The 16,739-nt window shown below is 49.9% G+C and overlaps 1 protein-coding gene across 1 annotated transcript in view; it reads right to left on the bottom strand.

The window, feature by feature from the left end:
* LOC101722862 (uncharacterized) overlaps positions 1-5,699 on the bottom strand; it is a 48,517-nt gene extending 42,818 nt beyond the window's left edge. Inside the window, exons 1-5 of the mRNA XM_087214216.1 lie at positions 5,516-5,699; positions 3,795-3,945; positions 2,487-2,769; positions 2,178-2,292; positions 344-494 (exon numbers count right to left, since the gene is read on the bottom strand). Of these exons, the coding sequence (XP_087070342.1) occupies positions 344-494; positions 2,178-2,292; positions 2,487-2,769; positions 3,795-3,945; positions 5,516-5,595 (780 nt within the window). The 5' untranslated portion in view covers positions 5,596-5,699. The remainder of the gene's footprint in view (positions 1-343; positions 495-2,177; positions 2,293-2,486; positions 2,770-3,794; positions 3,946-5,515) is intronic.
* Between the last annotated feature and the right edge of the window lie 11,040 nt (positions 5,700-16,739).

Genomic DNA, 16,739 nt, shown 5'->3' on the forward strand with positions numbered 1-16,739 from the left:
GTGTGAAGGCTCAGGGGTGGCAGGGCCAGAACCAACCAGCCGAGCAGGCACAGGACAGATAAGGCCCTGCGTGCTCGGGGTGCCTGACCATGGAGACGCCCTGACCGCGGGACTGCTAGGTGTGGGGCCAAGTGTCAGACTCCAGGCACAAGCGCTGCTAGAGCAGAACACCTCTGAAGGAGGCCTGCTGTGAGAAGTCACAGGGTGGCATTGTCAGAGTGCAGGACAGTCAGGCAGGACCAGCAGGGCCCAGGACTCGGCCATGTGGCTTTCACTGATCCTTTGTTCTGCATCCTCACCAGGCCTAGTTTCCACCTGTCCTAGAGAGGAGACTGGAGGTTACCTGGTTTTGAACGACCCCCTTGTGAAGGACTTTGTTGTCCCGTTCTCTTTTTACTTCATAGCACAGGAAGGTCTTATTCCGTCCATAGGCATAGGGTAGGTTTTCAAAGTGGAAGTAGAATGTTTCTTTTTTTAGCCGTTTCATTGGTTCTCTGGGCACCGGAGAGAAAACAGAAACTACAGAGCTGGCCTGCAGTCACTCCAAGCTGCTGTCAAATAAACACAGGTCCCAGAACCCAGAGGACCGCACCTCCCCTCAATGCTCCAGGCCTTGAGAATCCTGCACCCTTTCCAGGTTGGAAGACAGGAGGGCAGAGGAGAGCATGGGCCAGAGGGCGCCCTTCCCACCCGAGGCCCCAGCTCTGCTGCTTCCAATGGGACACCCCACCTCCCTGTGTTCCTGCCCATTCATCCCCAAGCCAGGAGAAAATGTCAAAGACACAAAACCCTTCCACTCTCAAATATCTTCTAACCTTCCACTCCCATTCATCCCTGACTCTCCACCTCTGCAGGCTACATCTGTTGAAAAGTCAGGGTAGAGTCTCAGTTCATACGCAGCAGCCACTGTGGTGAGCACTGCGTGTCTGAACACATGGCAGCCTGGGGAGCCCGCCAGCTACTAGATGAGGAGCAGCATCCACACACACTGGGGGTCACCTGCCCCAGTCACATGGTGGGCGGAGTTGGGTTGTCCACTAGGGCAGTCCCCATTCAGTGGTTCCTCTCTGGCTAGGGTTAATGAACAGATCAGGGGTGGCAGTGTTGAACAATGGGGAGGGCTCCAGGGTGCAGCAAGACCTGGGTGGAAGCGGCTGTCAGGTCAGGAACCCACTAGGAGACTGACTCACAGAAAGAACAGGGACCCAAGCAGTCGGCACCCACATGCAGCCCCACAAGGCCCTCACGCAGTGTCCAGATGCTGAGGCCCCAACCCTGAGCTGGGGATGTACACTGTATTTGGACACAGGCCCTCTGACTGGGCCCTGGTGCTAACAGGAGTCCTGAGCATGGGGCCTGATGCAATCTGCCTGGTGGCCTTGTGAGAGGAGAGGAGCAGAACACAGAGATGCCAGGGTCGCATGTGTGTTGGGGAAAGATCACTTGAGGACTCAGCAAATGGTGGCCATTAAAGCCAGGGACAGAAGCCACAGCAGAAACAATGCCGCCAGCCCCTTCCCTAGGTTAGGCCAGCCGGCCTCCAGGCCACGAGGGAGCCAGCTCTGGTGTCTCGGCCCCAGGGCGGTTGCAACCTCTTATGGTGGACTTTCAACCTCACAGTGATTTCTCCAGGGGAGCCCACAGGGAGTTCCCTGGAACCCAAGCTTGCCTCGAGGGACGTTTCTCAAACTGTCACCAGCCAGCATGGTCCTTGCTTTAGGGACAATGCAAATTAAAACTAAAGCAACAGGAACGATCTCCAAGCAAAGGCCTTAACTGTCAGGGAAGAGAATACAGGAGAACTCCAGTCTGCCTTGAGGGACCTTTCTCAAAGCTTCCAATCTTCATGCTTAGGGATACACACTTATGTTTGGTTTTAGAATAAGATTCAGGTGTGGTGGAGTCTGGGGCTGAGGGTGCTGTCAGGAACGTACATATAGCATTTTCTTCTGGCCATAGGACAGTGAGCTTGGTGTGACGCTGGAGAAATCTGAGATTCTTGTCCGGGAGATGCAAATTTTACAAGGAAGGAGGATGGTTGGGAGGAAGCAGGGAGTGAAGGGAGGTGGTGCACAGGAGGCCAGAGGGAGAGGGGGCCATAGAGAAGGCCATCCAACCTGAGAAGCGAAGGCCGAGGAGGCAGGAGCAACAGGAGAGAGGCAATGGAGGCCACTCACTTGAGAATGTTCTGCAGGATCCTGTTGTGGTACCTGGAATTTTCATCAAGTAGGGACCAAGGATCGAAATTGTTGTAGTCATTTTTCACAAAGTTTCTCCAACAGTATAAAAATTCTGAGATGAAGAAGGGAGTAGACATCAGAGGCCCCCAGGCTTTGTCACCTGAGCTTCCCAGACTGGCTGCTGTGCTGAGCACAGCACTGCCCCCCCTCAATGCTTACTGTCCCCTGGGCCCTGGACCCTTACACTGAGGGGTGCTGATCCCAGTCCCCTGCACCCCCTGCAGCCCTCATGTCCCAGTTTCTCACCATCATAAAACATGACACGCAACCTGGCATCTTCCGCAATCAGTATTTTAAGCCCCTCCCTATTTGGGGACTTCCAGTTGCAGTAGTAAAGCTGGGCGACATAAATGGTCATGGTCACATTGCGGTGACCAGCCAGGAATGTTGTCAGCTCTTCAGCACATTCTGAGCAGGGGCTCCAGGACACATACAGGGTGACCTGGTAGGACCCAAGAGGGCACAGCAAGGTGTCATGGAACCAGGAGAGGAAGCGGAGTTCTGCATGCAGTGGCATGTAGGGTTCGACCTGGGAGAGAGGAGAAGGGCCAGGTGCCTGGTTGGAGAGGCAAGCAGGGCAGGGAGGAGACACAGCACAAGGAGGAGATGCAGCACAGGTTGGGGGCCCCAGGCATCTCATTCCTGCACTCACCCATGTCTCCCTCCCTCCCCACACACATGGACTCCCGCATCCATTCAGCCCCTCCCAGGAAGCAAGCACACTGAGCCCTGTTTCTGACATCTCATTCTCCTGCCATCGCCTGGGAAGGGACACAGCTCTGCTGTCCCATCGGGGGCCATGGCTACAGGTGAAATAGGGCTTGTCTGACTGGAGGCAGCAGCCTGCGTGAGATACCGGGCTCCCGCCTACCCCGTGGAGCACTCCCTATGGAACAGACGGGGAAATAATAAGGCAGGTATATTGGACTCAGAAAGGCATTCACATTCATTCCTTTCATGCCTAGCAACTTTTTAAACTCTGGGCACTAGGAAAATGGATCAGGACTTTGCTCTGTGGGATAGCTCTGCTGCAGAGGGAGCCTCCACACACACACAGAAGGCCCAGCCCAAAGCACCGGGAAAGCTGAGGTCTGGCTGATAGAGGGGAAGGGGTGTGGCTGGTCATTTGCAGGTGGCCAGTGGGGTGGCACTGGGACTGCAGTCACCTGGGAGCCCCAGAGAGGCTGCTGCAGCAGGGCCAGGGCCAGGCCGGCTCTGTGCTCTGTGACAGCAGCTCCTTCGTGTGAAGGCTCAGGGGTGGCAGGGCCAGAACCAACCAGCCGAGCAGGAACAGGACAGATAAGGCCCTGCGTGCTTGGGGTGCCTGACCATGGAGACGCCCTGACTGCGGGACTGCTAGGTGTGGGGCCAAGTGTCAGACTCCAGGCACAAGCGCTGCTAGAGCAGAACACCTCTGAAGGAGGCCTGCTGTGAGAAGTCACAGGGTGGCATTGTCAGAGTGCAGGACAGTCAGGCAGGACCAGCAGAGCCCAGGACTCGGCCATGTGGCTTTCACCGATCCTTTGTTCTGCATTCTCACCAGGCCTAGCTTACCTGGTTTTGAAAGACTCCCTTTCGAAGAAGTTTTTGGTCCTGCCTTCTTTTTACTTCATAGCACAGGAAGGTCTTATTCCAGCCATCAGGATCCGGTAGGTTTTCAAAGTGGAAGTAGAATGTTTCTGTTTTTAGCCGTTTCATTGGCTCTCTGGGCACCAGAGAGAAAACAGAAACTACAGAGCTGGCCTGCAGTCACTCTAAGCTGCTGTCCACTAAACACGGGTCCACAGAGCCACAGGGACGGTGCCTCCCCATCAGCCCTCCAGACCCTGAGAATCCCGCAGCCTTTTCAGGCTGGAAGACAGGAGAGCAGAGGAGGGCATGGGCCAGAGCGTGCCCTTCCCACCTGGGGTCCCAGCTCTGCTGCTTCCAATGGGACACCCCACCTCCCTGTGTTCCTGCCTATTCACCCCCAAGCCAGGAGAAAATGTCAAACCCTTTCACCCTGAAGGAATACCTTCTAACCTTCCACTCCCATTCATTCCTGACTCTCCATCTCTGTGGGCTACATTTATTGAAAAGTCAGGGCAGTGCCTCAGGTCACACACAGCCACCAGTGTGGTGAGCACTTCATGTCTGAACACATGGCAGCCTGCAGGAGCACCCCCCCCCCCCAGTTACCAGATGAGGAGCAGTGTCCACAAATAGTGGGGGGTCACCTGCCCAGTCACTCAGTGGGCAGATGACAGAGCTGGGTCTTCCACCTGGGCCAGCTCATGTCCAGCAGGACCTGTAGTAGAGCACCTGGCTAAGGAATGAGGTAAAGACCTTAGGACCAAGAAAGACAAGGTGGTCTAATTAACTCCTATGTGCTAGTTGTAAAACTGACCTGGCTCTGTAACCTGAATCGTTACTATATATGGGAGACAAAGGAGCAAAAATTGAACAAAAGGTAAACTCCACCCCACGCCCCGCCTGGCTGTGCTCTGGGCTCAGCCTTTTGGGTATTAGAGCCCTGAGCCTGTCCCAGCACGAATACAGCTGCCTCCTAGAAAAAACAGCCTCCATGTCCCGACTGTGTGCGGCTCCCTTATACAGTGGACATGTTGCCTGAAGAACGTGTGTTTGACTCGGCAGTCTTTCTTAATTTGAGCGTATGAGAGTTTCGCCTAAGCATTCTAATTTTTCCCCCCAGATGTCATTGTAGTAGCAAGGTCTCTCCAAAGGAAGTGTGACTGCCCAGCCTCAGCTGTGTGGGGACCTCTGCTGGTCACTGTCCTGATCACAGTGGAGACTTCCTGGGAGCCACTTTCCCGCCTCAGAGAGGCTTCGCAGCCGCCCTCCCCCACCGCGCCTTTCAGACAGCGGGGATCGGGGATCGCAGAGAACTCTGTCAAGTGTTTGACCCAAGGTGCCAAGGGTTCGTCCGCCTCTCCGTTAAATCCTGATTGTCAACAGAGCCCAGGAACGTGCCCAGGGAGGGGACAGCCCCGCCCGATGACTTTCAGATGGGGCAGGGAGGGAGGAAGCCTGGGCTGGGTGGAGGGCAGCAGGGCGGCTAGTTCCGCGGCAGCAGGGCGGCTAGTTCCGCAGCAGCAGGAGGCATCTGCGTCCCCAGAGCGCAAAGTCCCTGCAAGGAGCGGGAGCTGCGGTGGAGCCCGGGAGGGAAAGACCCCAAGGCCGGGTCTGGAGGAGGAGGGTGAGGGCAGAGGCGCCGTGGTGGCCTCCCGGAAGGGCGCGCAAAGAGGGGCTGCGTGGGGCTGAGTGGCCGCTGGTACCTGTACTGTTGGGTCCATCTGCAGCCCTTTGGGCAGAGGTATTCCACCGAATCTCTTCCACTAGGGCCCTGGGGCTCCATTTCCTGGTCCAAGTCTTGCTTAAGGAAGTTAGGAGTTGTGGTGACTTTCCAGGGCTCTGCGGGGGCGCCACCCTCTTCCTGCCTCAGCCCCGGAATGGGCGGGCCCTGAGTGGATCAGCTGCCTGAGGCTCAGCCCCCTCCTCTCCTTCCCTAGGTCCCTGGCTAGTCCTGGCAGCAGGACCCATGATGGAGTCAGGTGCCTGCTGTCGCGAGCAGGTACCGTGGGTAAAGAAGACTCGGACTTGGATGGCAGTTCACACTCTTATCTTATATTATCATAATTCACTTCAATACAGTTACCACACAATATTAAATCTGCCAATTACCACGTCCCTGCACCTGTACTGCGCAAGTCCTTATGGGAGCGCGACGTTTCCTCCCGTAGGGTCGGAGGGTCCGATCCGTGGACGAAGGGCGTCGAGTCGGCGCTAGGCTATCCGTCTCTCCGCTTGCCTCGTCCTCTGGTCTCGTCTGGTCGGCGGCGATGCTCCTTCCAGCGGGATCAGGTGTGCAGGTGTCTCGGTCGGTAGTCAGATCAGCAGATCGACTGGTCGACTGGTCGGTGGACAGATTGATGACTTGCTTGGAGTCTTCAGCTCCTTTTATACTATTCTAACTGGGCATTTGTGGTATTGGTTCGTACTTATCACGTCTTATCACACTGTCCAATTCGGGGTACACCCTTATCAGTTCCATACCGCTTAAGGTTCTACTTTCATATCTTATGGTTACATATCACCCTTATGATTACATCACACTTAGGGTTACAGCACACTTAGGGTTATACAATTCAATCTTATTCCAAAGTGTTCTCCACACCTTCCCACATAGGACCGTGGGGATTGCAGTGGGAAAAGAGCGTCCTTGGCACCCCCAGAATGGAGGTGGATGTGGGCCAGGTGAGGGAGAATTGTAGGACCCCCCCCTTCCACCCAGGGTGCACCCAGACTTCACTCAGAGCTTTGCCCCATACCTGCTGATTGAAGGAAGGTGTCAAGGGCTGGGTGTGAGGGTCCCTGAGGCTGAAATAGGATCTCAACCCACCCCCTTAACATAAATATGCAGGTTCACTGACTGCCACCTAGGAAGAAGAATTTTCAGGACGTGTCCGTGAAAGAGGCATGAGGAAGATTTATTAGAGGGAGATACAGGGCGCTCTCAAGATGGGGGTGTGGGTGTGCAGAGAAATGAGGCAAATAGTTGGGAACTGGGGATCTTCTATGTTGCGGGAGGTGGGAGCTAGTTGGATTCAATACTCTGTAGCCTAGGATGGCCCACCCCTAGTGAGATAACGGTCTAATCCTATGGAAAATCCCAAAGGGTAGTCCCTTCGCAGCTGAGAGAGGACGGTTCGCAAGTAAAAGGGAATGGGCAGATCTGTTTGCAGCCGAAAGGGAGTTGGCCAGGTTTGCTGTTTTGGGAGAAGGAAGAAAAAGCAAAACATTTAGATTGGACTTGTGTTCTGAGGCCGTAGTTTTTCTTTAAAGTACAATTTTAAAAGTCTCGATTTCCTGTCTCCTTTGTACTTAGCTTTATTTTTTCTATCCTACCTCTGAAGGGAAGGTTTGAGGTGGGCTGATGGACAGCACGGGTTCCCATCGCTACGCCTGTACTCCCTTTCCCCAACTCACTATGTAGCCCACTCTGGCGTCCAGCTCTCAGAGATCCTCCTGCCCCCGCCTCCCACATGCTGGGATTACGGTGTGCGCCTCCACGCTCCGCTGCGGCACTAGAGAGCTTCAAGGGACACGGCAGCTCCGGGTTGCTGTTTTTATGCTTGGTTCTTCGCCTTGGTCCCCTCACTCAACATCCCAGCTGACCGAGGGGTGCAGAAGGCCGGCCAGCCCCATGGGTTCAACGGGGCACAGGCTCAGAGGTGGCGATGGGGTCCTCAGGGAAGAGACAGCGGCTGGTGGCAGCAAGTCTTGCTCTGGACCCCTGCAGCGTCTCCTGTTTCTCGCTGCAGTCGGAAGGTGAAGGAGGCCAAAGACCAAGGGACCTGTGCCTCAAGCAGCCCGCTCCGGCGTGGCGGTGTGGACTAAGAAAATGTGGAACGCCGCTCCCACAGCTTTCCACTTCGATCCGTCTAGGAGTAAAATTTCGGAGGGATGAGCGCTTTGCGTCGTTCGAATAATCTTCCTGAAGAATCCCCAGCGTGGCTGCGCTTGAAGCCCTGTGGAGGCTGGCGAGCGCCCTCGGGGTACATCACAGCGCCCCCGCGTGGCAGAAGGTGGTCTCACCCTGCGCCAAGGGAACGGACTCAGAACCTTGCAATTGACCTTTTCTATTGCCCCGGAAAACAGATGGACACAGGAAAACAACACTGGTGGAAAACTAATACTTTCACTGACCAGAAATACATGCATTTTAGAAGCAAATCTGGTGAAGAACGCAGACCCGGGAGGCATCCCTAACCCAGCTCGGAGGCAGCGGGGACCGGTGGTGAAGTCCCCAGCTTTGAGCCAGGCAAGTCTGACCTCTGCGCCTTTTAATGTCTCTGAGCCTCGCATATTCCTCATCTATAAATGGGCAGATATAATACCCACCTTACAGGGTTAATGTGATGATTTATGTAAAGAACTTAGTACACAGTGCAGGTACCTGGAACGTTAAAAGAACCGAGGTAAGGACAGTTATTATACATAACTTCTGTCTATCTATCTAGATATCTGTCACCTATCCATCATCTGTGCAGGGATCGAACCCAGAGCCTCATGCCTGCTAAGCGTCTACTCTACCACTGAGCTACACCCTCGGCTCTTTTTACTTATTTTTTAAAAACTTTTTCCTTCTGTGTAATTTTATTTCAAGAATGTCACAAAACTTTCTCCCAGTCTGTGGCTAGGGTTTTAGTTTTTGATCTTTCCACATATAGATATTTTAATTTTTTTTCAAAAAGTATAATATTCTAAATCAAAATTAACATAGCTTATTGTTGACACAGTGTGATCAAGACTGCTGATCTTGAGGTGTTGGATTATCCTAGTGATTTTTCTCATGACTTTTGATTTGCTTTAGGTGTGTTAATGTTCACCAGATGGACACCAAATTAAACTGATAATGCAATTTCTGGCATCACTCGCTTTTTATCCAGAGCAAAACAACTTGGTTCTGTACTTAGTTCAAATCCTATTCATTTACAGAAGCAAAGATGGCTTTGCAAAATTTAATACACATTCAAGCAGCAACCAAAATTAATTTCTTGGACTATTAGGTTGGCTCTTTTCTATTTCTGGTGCAGTCATTGTGGGAGCAAGTATGTTCTGAGTCTTACAGGTCTCTCTGTTGCTTAGCTTGCTCTCCACACCGGTTCTCTTCCCTGTCTCCCACTGTCTCACAGCATTTTCCTTTTTCTCTTTTGCTCAGGTCCTTGTAGTCTTTAGCTGTGAAGGGGGATTTAGATATTTTAATTTTTAATGCTTTTGAATGTGTCAACTTTTTAAACTCATGTATGTGGTGTGACATAGATGTCTAATTTTCAATTTTGCTTATGTATAACCAGTGCAAGAATAATTGAATGAATCCTTAACTACATCCTCCTGTCCTATTGATTTGTAATTCATTTAATTTAAGTGTGTACTCATACACCACATATACATATGTGTATGCAATGTATGTATGTGAACTCCCTCCTCCATTGCCTTATTTGTGTCTGCCTAGAAGCCTGACACCTTGCCCTCCTTACATCTTAACAGTAAGTCTTTTTTTTTGGTACTGGGGATCGAACTCTGGACCTTGCGCTTGCGAGGCAGGTGGCAGAACCACTGAGCTAAATCCCCGGCCCTTAAGTCTTAATATCCAATGTGGAGGTCTCTGCCTTATTTTCTTCTTCTTTGAAATTGTATTGCCCCTTTGTAGATTGACATGAATTTACAGATCAGATTTTTCATGTCCCATGGAAATCCCATCATGAGCATGGAGATCAGTTTAGGGAAGTATAGACATCTTTGTGACACTGAGCCCCTTCATGTGCTAAGGTTTGAATGTGTTCTCAGAGTTCATGAGTTGGAAACTTGACCTCCAGTGTCACAGTGTTAGGAGTGGAATTTGAAGAGGTGATCCGGTCTTTTTCTTCTTCTTTTTTTTTTCTTGAAAGGATCTTGCTGTGTTGTCCAAGCTGGCCTTGAACTCACAGCAATCCTTCTGCTTCAGCCTAAACTACATAGTAAGACCCTATCTAAAAAAGAAAAAAAAAAATTAGTCAGGGATTTAGCTCAGTGGTTCCGCCGCCTGCTGTGCAAGCGCAAGGACCTGAGTTCTGAGTTCAATTACCGGTACCAAAAAAAAAAAAATCAATAGGAGACGATTAGCTTTTTACTTTTTTCTGAGAAAGTTCGATTCTAATTCTTAAAGGGTTGATCAAACCATGAAACCTTCCATGTTGATATATTGATGTCATTGTTTATATAGATACTTAACAGTTGCATTTCTTCCACAGTTTAGGATTGGTTCATGTGTTTTATTTCTTTTAGCTTCCTTTTATCATATTTTTTTCTAGAAAATTGTTCATTTTGCCTCATTTTCAAATTTATTGAGATAGATGTGCTCAGAATATTCCCTTCTGACCTTTTAGTCTCTAAAGTTATGGTGCTATTTTCTTTCATAATTTATTTTATGTTTGCTTTTGCTTTGTTTACAGAGTTTTACATTTTTATTTATTTAATTTACAGAGTTTTTTCTAAAGATTTATTATTTTCTCCAAAGTGCTAGGTTTTGATTTGGTTAATCATTCTGTTGTTCTTTTCTCTAACTTCTTGAATGGATCACTTAAACTTTAAATATCATTTCTTTTCTAAGACATGCATTAAATGACACAAAATTTCTTTCTTTCCTTTTTTTTGGACTGTTTTGCTTATATTCCATAAGTTTTATATTTTAAAAGCTTTTTTAAAAAATCAAAATCTCTAAATATGCCCAATTGCCATTAGGAGAGACAATATGCCTTTTAGGTAAAAGCAGGAATCTGACTGGAATCTGAGGCTGCCGAGTTTAGCTGTGCAGTCTATCTTGAACTTGTTAAGAATCAACATTAGTATCCAGGTACCAGGAATCATCAAAGCTCGGCCTTTGTCACATTCCCCAAGAAGCAGACACATCCAGAAAGCATCATGAACATTACATTTTAACTACATGCTCTTGGAGAGATGTAGGAGGGTAACTCTTTAGAGGTGTGTGAGTCTAGGTTCAACCAAGCAGCAGAACCATTCTGTCACATTTTGATTTTTTTTTTTTTGGTACCAGGGCTCAAACTCGGGACTTTGCACTTGCAAGGCAGGCGCTGGAACCACTGAGCTAAATCCCCGGCCCTATTCCGTCACATTTTTTTATAAAGATTTCTCCTAAGAATCTGAGTTCATGCGATTGTGAGGTCTGGTTAAGCAATCTTGAAGGTGTTGTCTTCATGTGCGATGCTGGAGCTTGAGTCTGCAGGATGGGAATGGATCATGGATGAAAGGTGTGAGAGAGAAGAAACTAGGTGGAACCCACAGGCATGTGGAGTGGGCCACACAAGGATGAATGAAGACCTGTAGGCTTGTTCCTGCTCCCGAGTTTAGTGGTACCTGGTGGGACCCTTTCTCAAGAGGCTTAAGACACACCAGACCCAGGGCCAAGATGCTTGAAGACAACCTGGAGGAAGTTCTGGCAGTTCCAGGGAGCAGCCAGGATAATCTGTCTTGCTGCCCACCCTGAAACAAAACTACCGCAAAGGGAGTTCTGAGAAACATAATCCAGTGTGGCCAAGTAGGTACATCACACAGTGACCACAAGGGGGCGGAAGAGCTGACTCCAAGCCTGAGAATTTGATTAGGTGTATGGACTGTACACTTAATAGTGAGTGTTCTGATCCATGAGTATGGTATATCTCTCCATTTATTTAGTTTTTAAAAAAACTTTTTTTAGTAATATTGTGTAGTTTTCAGTGTATGGGTCTTTCACAAATTTGCAAGATGAGATGTCATACTCATCTCAGAGATGGAGTTCTAGTAATCTACAATGCTCACAATATATATGGATCAAGCATTCTTCATAATATAGGTAGCTATAGATCTGTTCATAGACAAACTTATTTAGGCATGACAATCACCAAGGAGGAAGTTCTATTAATGTCCCCATTTTATATGAGGGATTGAAGAACAGAAGTGCTAATTTGCCAAAGGTCATAATTCAGTGAGTGCAGTAGCAAGACCAGAACACAGGCTGTAGTTGGAGTCCCTACTCCCGCCCACCCCTGCCTTATACTACTCATGATACCATGGTGTCCACACAGGATCCTGGCTCAATAATCAAGAAGGAGGCTCTGTGCATGTGAGCCTTTTACACTCAGGCTCATAGACATAGTTCTTTGAATGGGTTCTAGGGCAGCACCAGACTCCCACCTGCAGCTGCTGCAGGGGACACTGGACATATCATCGCTGGCTTACAAGTACCTTGTATTTATGAGGATTTGCCAACTTTTTAAAATGAGGCTAAGGAATCTTACGAGTTGGCAGGAAAGCCAACAGCAGGCTGCTGATGCTAAGTTTCTCAGAAAGAAACAGAGTAAGAGGGCCAAGGATGTAGCTCAGTGGTTCTGCCACCTGCCTCGCAAGTGCAAGGTCCCAAGTTAGATCCCTGGTACCAAAAAAAAAAAAAAAAAGAAACAGAGTAAGAATCGGGAGGATTTGCCTTAAAACAGGTAAAACGAAGCCTTATACATTTATCTGTATGTACATTACATCTCAATTAAATTTTTTAAAAATAACAATTTCAGACCATAATGCATGGTAAGAAGCCAGTTGCATGAAACATCACCATGGAGACATTTGCATGCACATCTGTATACTTGTACTTCATGGGACAGATCTGGCCTGGCACAATCACATACAGGGGACACTCATTGGTCCAGAGCTGGGCTGGCAGTGAGCAGGATGGGGCAGGGACTGGCAGAAATTTATTTCTGGTTGTGTTGATTATAAATTGCCTGAACATTTTTTCTAGAAGCTTATAGTTTAGTTCATCTATATAACATACTATCTAAAACATATGTGAGAGTGGATTCCCAGTGATTTTCACTATTCTGATAACTAATATGCATTAGTCTTCCCTTGTCTGCAGCTTCACTTTGCAAGGTACCTGTGGCCAACCAAGATCCCAAAATATTAATAGACATGTCCAGAAATAAAAATAAACAATTTGTAAGTTTTAAGTAGTGTGATGAAATCTCACACCAACCTGTTGGGACATGAATCATCCCTTTGTTCCGGTTATCCATGTTGTATTCATTGCCCCCTGTGTTAGGGTTTCTATCTAGATGTCCCCCTAAAGCCTCATGTGTTCATAAGTGGGGCTTTGGGGGAAGTGAGTGGGAGTATGGTACCGATGACCATGACACCTCCCTGATCCAAACGTGACTTTGGGAGGCGAAGCTTAGTGAGAGGAGGTGGGTCACTGAGGGTGTGGCCTGAAGGGTCCATCTCCTGCTGTACTTCCTTTATGGCTCTCTGCTTCCTGCTGCCATGCTGTGAGCTGTTTCTTCTCGGTCATGCCCTTCTGCCATGCTGCCCTGCCTTAGAGACAAGCTCTATCCCTAAGTCCACTGGGCCCCACCCATGCTCATCCATCCTTTCCTCTGTCCCTGAAGGGTGATCCTGGGCCTTGCCTCCTTCAGAAGGGACAGCTGGTGGTCAACACAGGGCCCTATGGGATAAAGATGGAGCCTCATTGACAGTGAGCTAACGCAGAGACCAGGAGGGACTTTGTCAGAACAGCAGATGGGAGCTGGTTGGGGCTGAGCTCCTCCAAGGCTCTGGGTTGGCTGTCTCCCCTGAGTAGCTCTGTCTTCACCAGGGACACCCCAGATGCAGAGGGGACTTGTTGACAGGGGATTTGCATGTTGACCGGTATGCCCCCTTTGGAGGTGGAGATGTGCTTATGGGACTTTTGAGACTTGAGCAAATGTTTATGATTGTCTATGAGAGAAAATGCAGGACTCCAAGTGGTGGGCCCTGTGTGGTGGCAAGCATAAGGCGGTCTATGACCTGCTGCCCAGGGCCGTGGCTGTGTCCATCCATTTAACCCTTCAGTCACCCCCAGCAAGCTCAGTGCTAAGGCACTGAGAGGGTTACTCACTTGTACAAGGGGTGATCAAAATATACAGTGAGAGTTTAAAATTTTTTTAACTTATTACAGTAAAAGACACATTGCTGTTAATCCCCCTCAGGATATTCTCCCTTGCTTGAAACACACTTAACCCAATGTTCTTCTCACTTTCTGAAGCAGTTCTGGATGTCTTCTTGCATGAGTGTCTTTACGAAGACATGTAAAAAATACAGTGAATGCTGCTGCTGAGCACCATCCAGTGAAAAGGTGGGCTTGTACCAACATGGCCATTCTCATCTACCTTATTCACCAGATCTGGCACCATGTGACTTCTGGCTCTTCCTCAAAGTCAGAATGACCATGAAAGGTAAACATTTTCAATTTATTCAAGAAATCAAGGCAGTCATGACAATGCAACTAAAGACTCAGGAAAGAGGAATTGACACAGAAAGTGCCAAGGATGATGGGATAAGTGTGCTTGAAGTGGGGGCAGGGTGTTTTGAGGGAGACTCACAGCAATGTGTCTTTTGTTTTTTGGGTTTTTTTGGTACCGGGGATCGAACTTGGGACCTTACGCTTGCGAGGCAGGCGGCGGAACCACTAAGCTAAATTCTCGCCCCTGCAATGTGTCTTTTACTGTGATAAATTTGTTTAAGAAACGTAAATGTTCACCATATTTTTTTTCCCGGTTCCAGAACCCAAACTCAGGACCTTGTGCTTGCCAGGCAGGCATGGCACCCCTGAGCTACATCCTCGACTCACCATACTCTTCAATCTCACCACATAAGAGATCTCACAGGCCTGAAGGGAAGGGGCTGAGCTGAACCCAGGATCTCTGTCCCTACAGCCCGTGCCGCTAATTCTACCCTCTATTACCTGTACTGTGAAAAACTGGACAGTTTGATCCCCAGTACAAAAAAAAAAGCTGGACAGAAAAAAAAATTGGGTCCAAGAAGGAAAAGAATGTTCACTGGCTGACTTCCGGTGCAGAGAATGTGGGGGATGAAGGGCCTTATGATGTCTGTTTCTTAAATTAAATGTTGGACACTTTGGGGTTCATGTGTTGCCATATCTCAATCTTAAAAATGTTAGAAAATATTTTATATTGGATATCTACTGAAACCTTAAAAAAATTTACTTGTCATTTTCATCAGAAACAATTCAGATTTCAGATATTGGAAAACCTCTTGTGAAATTAATAGACAGTTGAGCCCTTTATTTAAGGGAGATGATCTCTTAAGGAGACACTGTCACTTCCTCTGGAGGGAGCGATTTTTAAACATTGTATCTGCATTAGGGCTATTGTTTCTAAAATTGGATAAATCTTTTTTTTTTTTTTTTTTTTTTTTTGTAGCGGGATCGAACTCAGGCCTTTGCAGTTTCGAGGCAGACACGGAACCACTGAGCTAAATCCCCGGCCCCCCAAAATTGGGTAAATCTTTATACTTGAAGAAAAAAGAATCTTAGTAATTGATTTCAAGGTTTGTTTCCATCAGTAGGTGGAGACCTGCCTGGGGCTCAGCTCCCAGCTCTGCCTTGTGACCTCTTGCTCCAATGGTCTCTGTTCCCTCCCCGAGCAGCGAAGGTGACAGCCCCGGCTGCTCTCGCTGGGGCTGGGCACAAGGCTCCATGGGCCACCTGGGTCAGCACAGGGGGAGGCCTTGGCACGTGGTCAGCGCCTAGCAGATGATGCTTAGGTTTGCTGATTTCTGCCTTGATCCGAGTCCCTAAGGTTTGCAGCGAGTGGCCTTGGGACACCTCGCGTCAGCGCCCAGGCTGCAGGGCTGTGCACACTCCAAGACCAATGACACCCGCGGAACGCAGCTATGGCCGGGGAGGAGACAGGGGAGAAGGGTGGCTGCAGAGTCTACTCTACTCTGTGGTCCACCCGGGGAAGCCGATTGGGCTCCATCAGTTGTGGGAGCGATTCTGGAAGCTGACACACAGCCTTGAGAGAGGACAGTCAGAAGACGCCGCCAGGCGGGGCCCAAGGGAAGACAGCGCCTCCTAGCGGGAAGCGGATGTCACCACCTCAGACGTTGTAACGGGCTGAGGCAGCCCATGGGTTTCCTCTCCAGCCATTCCACTTCCCTTTCCTGGTTCCTGGGGCCTCACCTGGTGCTATGGTCGTCAGAGTCTCTGTCTGCAGTGTCCTCCAGGGGGCTGAGCGCGGGGGGGGGAGGGGGCACTCCTCCCTGACGTGGAGACGCTAGCAGTGCTGAGCTAGGCTCAGCACCCAGCCAGGGAGTTGACCTGATACAAGCCTTGGTCTCCTGGAGAGTGACAGAGACTCACTTCCATCTCTGCAGCATTCGTCAAGGTCACCCAGAGGAGGCCACTTGTGTGGCAAAGATCAAACACAAAAAAGAAGGCCAGGTGCAGGTCACACCCACCCGGTTTGCCCAGGCTCTGCAGGGGGCACTAGGCACAGGCCTCTGGATTCAAGCTACACCCAGGGGCCTTGTCGTTCTGGCCTGGGGGTCCCGTGGTCTGGTCTTCATCCTCCCTTCGGAGGAAGAGTCAAGGGATTCTGAGCTCTGCCAACTCGCCCTCTGAGAAGTGGAACTGGAGGGTCAGCGCACGCAGCAGGTGACAGGCAGTGACTCAGTAGGTGACATACAGAGCTTCGGAGACATGGGGTGACAGGGCCCAGGCGCTTGGGGCTGACAGCAGCTTAGGTAACAAGGTCTGGCTGCTCTGGCACCTGGGTCTTTGCACCCAGCCCAGGCCCCTTTCTGCTGCCAGCCAGGGTCCCAGCAAGACTGCATAAGGACCTGCCACCTTACCCATGGGCGATGCTTCAATCTCAAGGGGTGTACCGTGTATTGAGGGAGCCACTGTACTCCTCTACCAAGGCCCCAATCTGTGCTTCCTGCCCCAGACCCCAGCCCATCCTCCTCCTGCCCATGGTCCCTGCCCCCGGGGAGAACAGCCCGGCACCTTGGTTGGCTCTTGTCTGGGGAAACCAGCAGCTGAGTCAACTCTGCTGAGGCCCCTGGCCCGGGGAAGTGTCAGATTCAGGTGCCTTTTGGGCCAGGTAGCAGGGGAGTGGGCAAGCCTGGAAG

Source organism: Heterocephalus glaber, unplaced genomic scaffold (assembly GCF_053883595.1).
Source record: "Heterocephalus glaber isolate CG9 unplaced genomic scaffold, H.glaber_assembly_v1.0 deba00001444, whole genome shotgun sequence".
NCBI classification, from domain to species: domain Eukaryota; kingdom Metazoa; phylum Chordata; class Mammalia; order Rodentia; family Bathyergidae; genus Heterocephalus; species Heterocephalus glaber.